Source organism: Giraffa tippelskirchi, chromosome 4 (assembly GCF_054371585.1).
Source record: "Giraffa tippelskirchi isolate mGirTip1 chromosome 4, T2T-mGirTip1v1.2.pri, whole genome shotgun sequence".
NCBI lineage: Eukaryota > Metazoa > Chordata > Mammalia > Artiodactyla > Giraffidae > Giraffa > Giraffa tippelskirchi.
Genome location: NC_137278.1, coordinates 40,332,095 through 40,345,836, shown reverse-complemented (window position 1 = coordinate 40,345,836; position 13,742 = coordinate 40,332,095). Strand labels below are relative to the sequence as shown.

Genomic DNA, 13,742 nt, shown 5'->3' with positions numbered 1-13,742 from the left:
GAGGTCTGGGCTGCTCCGATCCCGAGTCGGGTTTCGCTTTCCGGCGATCATAAATAGCTTCGTGTTTGTAAACAGGCGCTGGGGGCACATTCCCGGTTCTCGGCTCATTGTTCCCTCCCTTCCTCTCTCACTTCGCTCAGGACGCCGGGGCTGGGGCTGGGGGCCTCCGGGACTAGGAGATGGGGAGGTTCAGACCCCCCAGAGTGAGAAAATGCCAGCATTTGCTTTCTCGGGCCGAGTGTCCACATCTGACAGCAAAAAAAAAACTCTTAAGCTAGATCTGCAGAAAGCCCCAGCCATCCCCACCCCACGTTCTCAGGACTCCTTAGCAGACCCTTTCCCAGCCTTGCTCCTGCTCCTCTTTCTCTTCGCTCTCGGTTTGACTTTTCTACGTGGAGTATTTGGTTCTAAGAATCCACTACTTTCTGCATCAGCCCCCCCTCCGACCAAAGCACACAGGCAGACCCCAATAATTTCCAGGAAAGTCAGGAAGTCTATCCGCGGAGCCCTGTGCAGAAGAACTCCCGCTGCGGCTTGTCCCGCGTTTATTCCCGATTTATTTCAAGAGAGTCAGCTTTGGGGAGACAGTCTGGAGGGGAAGGGAGAGAAAAGAATACGGAAAATAAAGCCGGCGGCCGGGGGGCTTCTGCCCGCGCTTGTGCGCGTGTGCCCTGGGTGTGTGGGTGTTTGTGCCTGGGCGTGCGATTTAATGGAGCGCCTGTCTGCCTCTCCAGTGCGGCCAGAGCTCGCTTCGCGCACCCACCCCTGCCGAGGAGTCTACTTGCTGCAGCCCAATGCATTGTGTAAGACGCGACCTGTTATGGCCACCACTACTTCCGGGTTCTAGCATTCTGGTCGGAATCCACCTCTCCGCCTGTGCAACACACACTTTACACACGCACGGGGACTGCAAGCGGGCAGCATCGATCGTGGCTCCTTTAAGACAAACTCAGACAGACATTTTTTTTAACCCTCCTCCTCTAATCTCCCTCCAGTGCAGCAGTTGCAAAGACGGAGAGAGAGAGAGAGAGAGAGAGAAAGAGAAAGAGAGAGCGAGCGAGAGAAGAGAGAAACTGATTAGGAATTAGGACTGATTCAAGGGAAGCGAACGCTAGGGCTTTGTGCATTTGAATATTAACATTTGAGGTGTTCTGACCAGAAGAAGACAGAGCGGATGATCATTCATTCACCACGTTGACAACCTCGCCTGTGATTGACAGCCGGAGTGGCAGAAAGCCATGAGATTTGGTAGTTGGGTCTGAGGGGCGCTCTTTTTTTTTTTTTTAACTGATTTTTTGGGGAGAGAAGATCTGCTTTTTTTTTTTTTCCTTGCCCCTGCTGCTGTCTTGGAAACGGAGCGCTTTTATGCTCAGTGACTCGGGCGCTTTGCTTCAGGTCCCGTAGACCGAAGATCTGGGACCAGTAGCTCACGTTCCTGGAGACGTTAAGGGATTTTTCGTCGTGCTTTTTCTTTTTTTTTCCGGGAGAGTTTACGTATTTGTTTCTTTTCACACTGGCCTTAAAGAGGATATATTAGAAGTTGAAGTAGGAAGGGAGCCAGGGAGGCCGATGGCGCAAAGGGTACGTATTAAAAAACAATTGTGGAACTCAAATGTGAGATTAAATTGAAACGTGGCTGAAAGACACTGCTAAAAAGTTTCCTTTTTTCTGTCTTTTTTTGAATGAGGCTCCTAAAGCCGTGGCCTAAAGCAAGAGGATTTATTCAATGCATTTGTAGACTTATGCATGTTACATGTAATTGTTAATTCAAGTAATCAAGTTTCCTATAGGTTCCTAACCAGCAGCTATATAAATAAAAATACAAGCTCGGGCAATCATCTGTTTAAAAAACAAAAAGCGCTGGATACTTGATGTTATATAGCCTGAACATTCAAGGAGCAGAAGTTTAAAGCTATTTTTAAACTAAAATAAGCAGCAAGAAACTTCTGATATGTTATTGATTATGCTCATCTTTAATATCACTGGAAGGTTTTAGCATTTTTAAGCAAATAACTTCGTCATAGTACAACAGTTTTGGGGGGGTCGGAAAGCATTCATCTTTTAAAAGTAATTTTAATGTACATGACTTTTTATACAAGATAGTATTTTGTAAGCTTTTCTTAGAAAAGCCCTACACTAATTGGATACTAAGCACACAACTATTCACTTTAAAAATGCAATACTAATTTCCCCAATATTCATATTTGAATGGAAATGTAGTGAGAGTAAAGTGAGACAATGACAACCCAACTGAGGTAGTTTCTTTAAAGAAAGGGGATCTACAAAAAGCCTTCCTTGCATAAATTGTGCCCTGGCCCTCAAAGCTCTGTTTGCAAAAGAAAGTTACTAGGCTGACACATTTTTTCTTTACTCCTTTGGTTCAGGCAAATGTCAGCGTTCTTCCAAACTCTTTTCACACTTCTGGCTTTAAGGAGATGAAAGTGGCAATTCCTCTTTGAAAATCATTTCACTCTCGGTGCCTCCAAATCTTGGGAAAAGAACTTGCCTGAAATTAAGCAATGAGAAAAACCTCAATAGCTAAATTTTGCACACAGAAATAATGACAATATGAAAGTAGTTTTTCTGGAGAAGGAAGATGGGGGGTGATGGTTTGAATGTGCATTTACTTTTAAATTTTCTTTAAACCTGATGACTAACATTTATCTCATTGCCTTCTAGTTTAGGGGGAAAGTTCATAACAGTAGAAAAAAATAGAATAACTGCTCCAACTATAGATTTTCTTTTAACTTGAGGGGAATATTGGCTAATTCTAAATTCAGCCCTAATGTCCAAGAGAAGTTACCCTTCTCCGAGTTTCACTTATAAAGGGGGCAGTTAGTTTTGTATGATTTTGCAGATTTGTCTTGGAGAGCAAAGGAAATGCAGTGTCTTGCAGGACTGCCTAACCCCACGCTGGCAGGGAAATAAAATGAGAAGTCTGTCTGAATTCACGTGCTTGGCTTAGCTGTTCTCATCGTAACTTTTTTTTTTTTTTTAATTCCCCCTGATGGGAAGGGGCTGTGAAACTAGGCAGGTTTGTTGCACTGTCCTGGCACGTTTTATTATTGTGATTTTGAATTTCCTCCTCTAGAGACATGCACGATTTACCTTCCGCCCTCCGGGAGAATGCCTCCCTTTCTTCCTTCTTTCTTCCTTCCTTCCTTGCCAAAGGATCCTGAATTTCTGACTAGTTGATAGGGACACAAGTTAGGGCAAGACCATTCCATCTAGCCGAGTCTCACTGAGAATCCTAGAATTTTTACTTAAAAAAAAAAATTTTTTTTTAAATGAGAAATCTCAACTCTAGAGAGGCAAGGCCCCCGAATTCGAGGTTGAAGGATCCAGCTGGACTGAGGTTGTATAAGCTCCGTGCCCTGCCGTCTCCCCTATATGCCTGCCTGGCCTTCTGAACCTTGTTTCTCTCCTGTTTGTCATGCAGTACGACGATCTGCCCCATTACGGGGGCATGGATGGAGTAGGCATTCCCTCCACGATGTATGGGGACCCGCATGCGGCCAGGTCCATGCAGCCGGTCCACCACCTGAACCACGGGCCTCCTCTGCACTCGCATCAGTATCCGCACACAGCCCACACCAACGCCATGGCTCCCAGCATGGGTTCCTCAGTCAATGACGCTTTAAAGAGAGATAAAGATGCCATTTATGGGTAGGTACGACGGGCTGCAGGTTCAGCAGTTTCGAGGAGAGGCTTTCTTACCCCATTTCCCTTTGCCCTCGATAGGAGGAAAGTCAGAGCTCTCTGGATTTGGAGGTACATTATTTGGTGATTTTTCAATCTCTTTGCATGGAGATTTGGGGGAGGCGGCCAGCCCAGACGCCCCCCGACCCCGTCTCCGCTCAGGCTCCGCGCGGGTCCAGTGTCCAGCTCCGCCGAGGCCATGCCCGCCTAGGGGTCGCCGTGCGGAAGTTGCCAAAGGTTCCTCGTCCTCCCACCACCCCCCGCAGACTCCGGCTCCGTAGTTGAGCGGGTTGGAGTCCTCAGTTGCTCGACTTCTCGGGGAGAGCGTTGGGGATTTCTAAACGTAGGCGCCTTTGTGTTGGAACGAAACTTTTAGTTTAAAGGAAAATCTTTTAAGCCACTGATTGTTCTGACTTGCTAAGTTTACTCAGCCACCGTATGCTGGCCTTGCCACCGCACAATAAAATCAAGGGAGGACAGTTGCAGGTCAGGCAAGGGGGAAAAGGCTTTGCATTTATGGAGTTTAACCACTGTAGTCGAGGAGAGGAGCTCACTCTGAATTGTTACAGACCTTAAGAAACTCGTGGCCGTTTTAGGACTTTGTGTTTAAGGGCGAAACTTGCAGGATTTAGAAGTAGATGCGGGGTGCTCTCGGCCGGTGTAGTGTTCCGCTGCGGTTCACACCGTGTTCTCCCGGGCCCTGAGGTTAGACCAAAACCCTCTGAAAGTCACTTGTGCCTACTGTGTGCTGATGTATTGGGGGACCGCTTTTTACTTTGCAACCACTTTTATTTTTATTTATTTCTTCTTTTGAAAAACAAAAAAAATCAGCTAACACTGACCCTCCCCAACTGAAAACCCTTTCTGCTTTATCTTCTGGTCCCTTGTGCAATGGGCTTGTTTAAATCCCAGCGTCCTCTCCGCAGCGTTAACTGCAAATGGTTTAGCTCCCGGACAGAACATTTGGGGAAGCTTTGAAAAGGACCCCAAACTGTTAAATTCCCAGCCGGGCTGTGAGAGCTAATAAAAGACTTGAGACACCTCTTTGGGCATTAGAAGAGGCTTTTTTTTGTTTTGTTGTGTTTTTAATGGGCTGAGATAAGCAACATCTAGGCCCCTCGAAATACTAGCTGCTTTGCCATTACCGCAGGGACAAAATGAAAGGCCTGACCGCAGGCACATTTGAAGGAACTTTCTTGGGGGGCGGGGGGGGGCGCTGGGGACCGTCGGCGAAGGGAGGGAAGTGTGCAGGGAGCCGAGGAGGAGCCCTCCCGCCCTCTGAGGGCCGTAGGCTCGGGATCCGTGGTCCAGCCCTCTGACAGTCGGTGGGTCCCACAGCCAGAGAGGTCCTTGCCCCAAGTTAGCTGAGCGCCTGCCTCCAAGATCCCCCGAGTTTGAGCTTCCCGGGGCGGCCTCGGAGGAACCCACTTGAACGAGATTTCCCACCTCCTGCGCCCCGCGCCCTTCTCCTCTTCCAGGTGCTGGGTGTGCATCGGAGGGCCGAGGGCCGGTCCGGGTGGGAAACTTAATTCAAAATGGCTGCTGTAACAGCTTGGGTTTTATTCTTAGCAAATGTTACCAATTTCTCAGGCCAGATAGGCTGAACCGGTCCTCAGAAACGGTCCATGGCTTAGGGCCTCCGACTTTGGGGGGCCCGAGGAGGAAGGGGAGGTGAGCAGTCACCTGGGGGGTAGGTGTGGGGGAAGGGGAAGAAGTAGATGTCAAAATCTGGGAGAGGGAGGTCCCCGTCTTGAGCTCCTCCGGCTGCTTTTCTTGGGCTCCTTGTTTCACTGCCGCGGGACTAACCATTGTGTTGTTTGTGACTGTTGTATTTTCTTGCAGACACCCCCTCTTCCCTCTCTTAGCACTGATTTTTGAGAAATGTGAATTAGCTACTTGTACCCCCCGCGAGCCGGGGGTGGCGGGCGGGGACGTCTGTTCGTCCGAGTCATTCAATGAAGATATAGCCGTGTTCGCCAAACAGGTCAGCAAAATCAATGTTTCAAAAGAAAAAAGGGAAAAAAAAAGAAAGAAAGAAAGAACCTCCCTCCACCCGCCCCCTCCCCTGCCCAGCATATTTGCAAAAGTAACCAGCTGAACAGTCTGCCCTAAGCCAGGCCTGTTACATCTTCCCTGAGCTTTTCCTCCTCAATCAGCGTCTGTTTGCGGACGCCTGAAAATCACCCCACTTCTGACCCACTCCCGCTCCCTAACCCGACGCAGAAAGCTCTCTCTGTAAAATGCGACCCCAAACCCCCCGCGCAGTACCCTCCTTGGAGTTGGCGAGCTGGGCAGGGATCTCTTAGCAGCACACTGCTGGGAAAAGTAACCCTGTGCTCTGGGCTTGTTTTCGGATTATTTGACTCACATTGAAGGGTTTCTGCACGGGACGAACTCGGTGTCACCGAGTCTGTCCCGGAGGTTACATCCTGCCCCCGACAGTGTAATGAGGCAAGAAACTAGGAAGGCGACCAGATTTCAAATGTTTCTTTCTTCCCCCCACCCCTTTCCCCTCCCTCTCCCCTCTCCTTCTCACTTGTATTTAGATTCGCGCAGAAAAACCTCTCTTTTCTTCTAATCCAGAACTGGATAACTTGGTAAGAGCGGACCCCTTACTCCCCTCCCCACATCTTCCCTCCCCCACCCCCCCTTCTCCCCAAGCTTTGCTTTGAGAGCCCCGAGATTTCTAGACCCATCCTCCCGTAGCTTGCAAGTGGGCTGCAAGGGTTTCCATCCACCGGCAAGTGGGCCAGGACGGGGTCCCGGGGAAATAAATTCACCTCGAGAGGGGCCGGGTGAACCGGCGCGGGGAAACGCGAGCTTTTGTTTTTTATGACAGCCGGGCAGCGCGGCTCTAATCAGCCCGGGGATTTATCTCCGGGCCTGTCAGCGTGTGTGCTTAAACTTTGCGGACTTCCCAGCCCTCAAAGTCCCGTCACGAGGGCAAGCAACCAGGCCAGACCCCCAAACCACCAGTTTATCGGAAAGGTGTGCAGAAGGCGGCAGAAAGTTTGCAGTGTGAAAAGCCACAGTTTGGAGACTATTGGGAATATTTTCCTTGCAAGCCTTCCAAGGAAATACCTAGTGGAGGGGTGCGGCCCTTTGGGGGTGGTGCAGGGGCAGTGGGGCTGAGAAAGAGGGGAGCTATGGGCAAGGAGAGTGTTTATGACCCCCACTTAGATGCTTGGTTGTTGTTTTAGCTGTTTTTTTCTCCTTAAGAAATATAAACCTCTAGATGGTACCCAGTTGCTGCTGTTAAGTTTTAGTGTTATTGCCATAAATCAAAATAACTCTATTTACTGGGGGGAGGGGAGGGCTGGGGATGTTAGAGCTGTGACAGCCAATTTTCTGCAAACTACGAATGGGGCACTCATTCTTTTTGTATCTTTGCAGATGATTCAAGCCATACAAGTATTAAGGTTTCATCTGTTGGAATTAGAGAAGGTAATTTCTCTAGCTTTTTTTCTCTTTTTTGCTTCCCCCTCCTGCCCAAAGGCACAGAAGGGGAGGGTTCAGAATGGCTGAAGTTCAGGCTTCGGAGACATTTGCATAAACGTCTTTCTTTCTGGTAATTAGTGTCAAGGCCAATCTTTGTGTCCATTTCTCTTTGCAGTTTAATTACAATTTCAGACACTAAAACTGAGATCACAAACGCCCTAGCCTTGTATTCATTCTTAATACCTTGCTGGCTTTGTGTAAGTAGTTGCAGGGCTATGCATCCCCTTGGATGTTTAGAAAGCTATCCTGAATTTTCTTCACAGGTTGTACCTTCTCTTCTTCCTCCTACTCTTCTTTGCTACCTTTGAGGGGGGGAAAGTTTTGTTTAGTTTTAGTGAGTTTCTGGAAGACAGTCTGAGAGCAGCGGCAGGTCAGATACAGGGGGAGAGGCGGAGTGGGAGGAGGAGTGGGCAAGGAGTCTGGAGGAGGAGGTGGGGGAGGCACTTTAAAGGTTCTGTGGAGACAAAGCAGAGTTGATAGTTGTGTCAGTTTCTTGAATCTGGGAATCCTGCACACATCCCACCTTCACACTCAAGAAAGGGTGTGGGATAACGTGATTTTGCTAGCTGTTCTATAAATCTCAGCAATAAAAACTTAATGCATTGTAATTCAAAGTAACATTAAATTGCAAGCACACTGGAGTTTCTTGTGAATTTTTGCATGTCAGTGATGCCTGGGTCCTGTAAGACACCGCTCCACCTATCCCTAAATATTTTGAAGCATTCTTTTCCCTTCAAAAATTAATCAGTTTGATACCTTTTTGTGGCTGTAAGGGTTCCCCCCCACATCATATCATGAGTCTTTTTGTTTTTAAAGGAAGCATCCTAATATATGCTTCTTATAGATAGAAACCCTAATTACCAATGTTAAAGGGACTTGGGTTATGAGGCATATATCCTATACCAAGACAGTACTGGTCCTTTATGTACATACATATATATGTATATTTAATTTTTTTCTTAGACATGTTGGAAAAGGATTTATGATAAAAAATAACTGGACAAAATTAAATAGTTTACCTTAAATGTCACCCACATAGGTCACCTCTTTAATGGCCACGGCCCCAGGAGCAGATGAATTTAACACGGGTGTTGAATATGTTGTAGCCTGTGAAGCATCTTGTCACTGTCAATTTTCTGGGATATCTCTATTTTGCAAGAAAAGAAAGTTATTCCTAATTCTGGATGCGTCTGGGGGTCTCTGGAGGACAATTGCCCTGTGTTTCCCCTATTTAGAAGTTTGGATCTCACAAGGGGGGTGGATTGCACTTGTCAATGTCATTTATGAACTCCTGATTATATTTTCATTTTTTTATTTCTGTCATAATGTAGGTACACGAATTATGTGACAATTTCTGCCACCGGTATATTAGCTGTTTGAAAGGGAAAATGCCTATCGATTTGGTGATAGACGATAGAGAAGGAGGATCAAAATCAGACAGTGAAGATATAACAAGATCAGCAAATCTAACCGACCAGGTATGCGCTTTTCAATTTCAACATCCCTGGGAAAAAAAATTTGTATGCATATTGCTTGCTGGATCACTACCACCTCCCTTTATTATTTGCATATGATTAAGTCCCTTTTAGATACATTTCCATCGAAATGAAAATTTTTGAATAATGTGGCTATTATTGCTTCATTAAGGCTGGCTCTGGGATTCGACCTGGAGAGATGAGCTTGTAAAAGCTTTGCCTGCAAACTTGACCTGTTTCTTGTCGCTTTTAATTTTTGTCTTTATTTTATTTACCCTCTATAATAATGGGAGTGTTAACTGCCAGTGACCGCCTCTGGTGGCAGGGCTTTGTTCTGGAGCATTTTTCCCCCCTTCTCTCTCAAAGAAAAGAAAAGTGTAAGGACTGCTTATTTCTTATTTTATTAGGAATAAACCCAAGATAGGTGGTCTGAGAGAGACAGGGAGGGTTTGAAATCTAGCAAATGCTTGCTATTTTCTCCCTGTCTATACGGTTCATTAGCCTGTCTTGTCAGTTTTCCTCGGCCGAACGCTTCTAGACCTCACTGAACATTGCTTTGTGCAGTGCTCGCTGCAAGCTCGCCCATTTTATTGTACTTAATAGAAAAAATAAGACCAGGCCAAGGTTAGAAAAACAGATAAATATGGACGTTTCTCCTCCTCCTTTCTACTCATCCTCCAGCCGGTACGTGCTCTGGGCCCTCTGGGTTGGCAGCTTTTGGAAGCGTCTGCGTCAGGGGCTCCTCGCGACTCCCTCGGTGTGGCCGTGTGGAGGGTGGGGGACTTCGCGCGCCGCCCTGCTCTCGCTGCCGGCCTCCGCTGGCTTCGCCCCCTCCTCTCTCGTCCTCCCTCCAGGCCCTTCTTCCGCTGCGTTGCTAAGTGGGGACGACTTTTATTTAGAGTTGCTGGGGGTGGGGACAGATTTCTCTCACCCCGACACCCATGTTTGTTCCTAGTCCCTCTCTCCCTCACTCCTGTCTCTGTGTCGGCCCAAAGGAGTTGAGAAAATGCACTGAAAGTGAAAACGTGAGGAGTGGATGAGATGAAACGGGGTTCAGGACAGCTTTCGGTTGCGAATTATGGCAGGGCGTCTAGAGATCTGGGTGGCGGGCCTCCTGCGCCTGTCCACCTATAAGTGAAAGCCCTGAGTTGTTTCTCTTTCTGACTTGGCACGTGAGTCCTGTCCTGTGAGAGAGAGCAGCCTGCCTTTGTTAAGCCAAAGGACAGCCGGTCATACAGAGTTTTCTTTGCAAGCTCTGCCATGATTACGGTTGGCCAGCGACTGTCTTGCAGAGTCCTTGCCGAAGTGCCCGACTCCTCGTCTTGGTGTCATCTTCAACTTTGCTTCTCTCCATATCACTCCCTTCAATCCCCAACCTGGATTTTTCTGGGTGACCCCCTCAGCAGAGGCGGAATTCCTCCTTTTTCCCAAAAGAAGTGGAGGGCAGGCAAAGCTGAGCTTTAAAAGCGTCAACGCGCCGGGTCCTTTCTAATTGGCGAGTTACAAACTTTCGGCAGTGTAGACGAGTGCCCGGAACAGGCAGCCTGCGCGATCCTTGCGCGGCCCCGCCGGGGTGGGAAACCAGCAAGCGCCCCCGGTCCCCACCCCACCGGCCGCTCAGCCTCCCGCCTGGTTCAAGCTGCCAGCCCCCTCCCCGGAGCTGTTAAATGCAGATTCTGCTGAGGAACCCTCGGGTAGCTGCTGTTGAATAAAAATTGTAATCCAACAAGCCTAACTAGAAAATGGGATTCTAAAAGCTCCGGAGTGCTGGGTACATAAAGCTATTTGAGCAAATTACAAGAATCGCTTAGGGGCATGAATGAAATCAACACTTTAATTGCCTCCAAAATGAAGATTTATACCCCATTTTTCTCAACGAATCATTATTTTATTAAAATCAAAGATAAAGGACCAGAGTTAGGGGTGTCTTAGGGGGTACAAAATTGGTAAAACAAAATTGAGTTCTCCCTCTACTCCTTAGGTAAACTTTTGTTACTCAGTTACCTTTATTTGAGACATGCGGATTGGTGGGCAGTGGTCAGGGGTAAAAACTGGCACTTCATTCTCCTCCCCCAACTATAAAATGAGCAGCGTGCCTCCCTCCCGGCCGCTTGCGAGTGGGGGCTTCGCAGCTCTGGCTAAGCTCGTGGCTCGGTGGGCCTGTGCGCGTGGGCGCGCTCGCGTGACCCTCTCGGGCTCACCGAGGTCTCAGTTGGGCGCAGGGCAGCAAACCCCAAGTTTGTGCTTTGGAATTGTCCTTTTCCCAGAAGCCAGGAGCGAGTGTGCCTGGGCTCCCTTTGGAGAGGGGCGCGCAGAGCGCGGGGCGCACGCTGGGAGGTGGGGACGGAGGGATGAGGCACTAGGGCCGCCTCGTGGGCGCCAGTACTCCTAACTGGAGCCGCCTCGCCGGTCCCAAGGGGCCGGGCCCGGAAGGGACTGCCACGCCACCTGTCTGCGAATGCGGCCCAGCCAGTTTGAGCCCCAGTGGCGGGTGTGCTGTGGGCCTGGACGCTTCAGGTGTGGTGCGAGCGCTGGGCGTCATTTGCTCATTAGCCCCTCTGTCTCTAGGGCCTGTGGGCAGTAGGGTTTATTTTATTTTACTTTTCTCCTCGGAGGGCGCGAAGGCTGCCACCCGCGCGGGTACTTGAAATCCACGACTTGGATACCAGCCGGTTTCCCGGAGGGCTCAATCGGAGGAAATCTACTTGGCCTTGTAGCGCCCTTAGTTTGGTGCTTTGTTTTGTTTTTCTCATCAGATTAAGATGCCCCTAGAAGCGGTAATCCCGCTCTCACCCCACCCTCAACGCCCTCCCCCGACTCCCACTCCCAGACCCCGACGTCCCAGGTCCGAGACTCACCTACCTTGGGCGCAGGTCTCCAGGGCGCCCTCTCCTGACGGCCTCGCTCCCCGCTCGGCACAGTTGTTCCCCACGCCCGGGGCCTGGGGGCAGCGAGGGGCACCCGGCCTTTCCGGCCTCAGCAGGGGGCGAGGGCCGGGCTGAGACCCCAGGAGCGGGCGCAGAGAGGGGCCACCGTGCGAGGCGTCGAGGCCAGGGTTGAGACTGGTTGGCGATGGAGAAGGATGGAGGGCGCGGGGAGGCGGAGCGCGAGTTTGGGGGACCCAGGGTGGAATTGGGGTCGCCAAGAGGGGTTAGGCGGGGAAGAATCTGGCTGCCAGACGCTGAACTTTAGGCCGCCCTCCAGGAAGGAGCTGTCGAATAAAGCCTTCCTTCCTAGGGTTGTTTGTTTCTCGCCACTCCTTGAATCTAAGCATTTTCCACTCCAAGGACGGTGGCGAGAGAAAGAGGAGAGAGAAGCGAGAGTCCCTGGGGCCCTCGAAGGCCACCAACTGAGGTGGCCAGGCCCCCTCGCAGCGAGCGGGACTAGCTGAGTCTGTGCTCAGGCGCCAACCCGGGTTCTCCCACAAGCAGGGGGAGGCAAAGAAAAGGTCCCTTTGGATTGCAGTTTTTATTCAACAGCAGCTCTCCGGGGGGTCCTCGGCTGAATCTGCATTTAACAGCTCCTGTTCGAGGGCTGGCGGGCTGCGCAGGGCGCCCTGTTGCATGTTAATCTAGATTTGTCTCTGACATCTGGGGTGAAGTAATGTGGCTCCCGGAGATGGAACCAGAAAGCCACGCTCGCCAGGCAGGTTAAATGCCAAGCGCTGTTGAGCTCCCCGGGGAGGGGGAGACCGCCGGCGGGGCTGCGCGGCCCAGGCCGGAGAGCGGCAGGCTTCCGGGACTCTGGGATCAGGGGCAGCCCTGGGCCAGTGCGCTTTGGTTTCCCAGTGGGGCCGGGGAACCCAGGTGGCTAGTGTTTTATTTGAAGAGTCCAGAACGTTGTTTCTAAAGCATCGTTTGAGATGACTGTCTTAAAACTGAACTTGAACTTGACGGAAAACACCCCTTCCCTGCAAAGTGGAATGGGGACACCTCCAAGGGTGATTTAAGCTTTCTCTTTTGAGGAGGTGTTGCTAAGGGATGAGGAGGCCTAATGTTCTTCATGTATTGGATCCACTGCTTTAGAAAAAAAAATAGATGAGGCCAAGGGCTATTTACTAATACTAGGAATGCAAGCAATTTTGTTTTCATCCATTAAGAAAAACTGGACACAAACATGGAGGGATAGGAAAATGTAAATTAGTTTGTTTCTAAATGCTTAACACATGGACACAACTTATTTAAATTGTAAGTACTTTTAGGGTCTCACTTAATGTCTTAATCCTGGAACCTCTGAGTCGACAAGCCTTGAAGGCCATGGAGTCTTAGAATAATCTGACTTTACTTTTGATTGTTGTTGTGAGTCATGTGGGATACTCTTAATTCCTCTTGAATTATGTCAGAGGGAAATTATGGCAAGATTCTCTTTAATGATTAAATAATAAGGTGTTGACTGCTTGTCACTACAGTGGCTAATTGGGATGTTCATTCTAGGCCCTTTGTTGCTTAGTATCCTTTGATTTCAAAGATAGTTGTTTACCAGGTGTGTTTTTATTGTTTTCTGATTGGCTCCTTGGGTGTATTTATGTGTGACTCTCAGAGTAGGGATGTATTTATTCTTATTAGGGGCATGCCAAAAACATTTGAGAGAAAAAAAAAGTGGTACAGAGTCAATGCAGACAGGTTGAGATCGGTTACATTTTTAAATGTCTCAGAGTCTAAATGTTAATGCTATAAAAGTTATTCCCCTTTCCTAGTTTCTCTCTCCCTTTCTCAGTAGAAGTACCCAGTGCAAACTCTATGGTTAATAGAAAGCAGTGATACCGATGCTACTTTGTACAAAGTAAAGCCCTATAACAGTAACTATTGTTCAGTGATTTAACTAGTTCTGTGGCAATAGGTCACTCAAATAGCAGTTCCTCTCCCACCAGAGTGACTCCATGGCTCATGGTTTGGAAATATATAGAGTGGTTGTATGGACTCTTGTTATTGGTCCTAACTTAAGAGATTTTTAGTGGAAAACATGGAGAAGTTTAACTAGTAGAAGAAAGAAGAAGGAAGAAGAAAAGGCCTTAAAATAAGGGCCTTGCTTTCAAAAAGTAACTGAAATATCATGCTATAATGGCCCAAC

At 48.8% G+C, this 13,742-nt stretch overlaps 1 protein-coding gene across 8 annotated transcripts in view; it reads left to right on the top strand.

Annotated features, from left to right (window-relative positions):
• The first annotated feature begins 892 nt into the window (after nucleotides 1-892).
• MEIS1 (Meis homeobox 1) overlaps nucleotides 893-13,742 on the top strand; it is a 140,530-nt gene continuing 127,680 nt past the window's right edge. For 4 of the 8 annotated variants that reach the window (XM_081484000.1, XM_081484004.1, XM_081484001.1 and 1 more), the window contains exons 1-6: nucleotides 893-1,581; nucleotides 3,440-3,666; nucleotides 5,542-5,683; nucleotides 6,246-6,296; nucleotides 7,093-7,143; nucleotides 8,529-8,675. In XM_081484000.1, the coding sequence (XP_081340126.1) occupies nucleotides 1,570-1,581; nucleotides 3,440-3,666; nucleotides 5,542-5,683; nucleotides 6,246-6,296; nucleotides 7,093-7,143; nucleotides 8,529-8,675 (630 nt within the window). In that variant the 5' untranslated portion in view covers nucleotides 893-1,569. Of the gene's footprint in view, nucleotides 1,582-3,439; nucleotides 3,667-3,694; nucleotides 3,772-5,019; nucleotides 5,178-5,541; nucleotides 5,684-6,245; nucleotides 6,297-7,092; nucleotides 7,144-8,528; nucleotides 8,676-12,909; nucleotides 12,934-13,742 lie in introns of those variants that run through there. The other 4 variants (XM_081484003.1, XM_081484002.1, XM_081484006.1 and 1 more) reach the window with 3 other exon arrangements.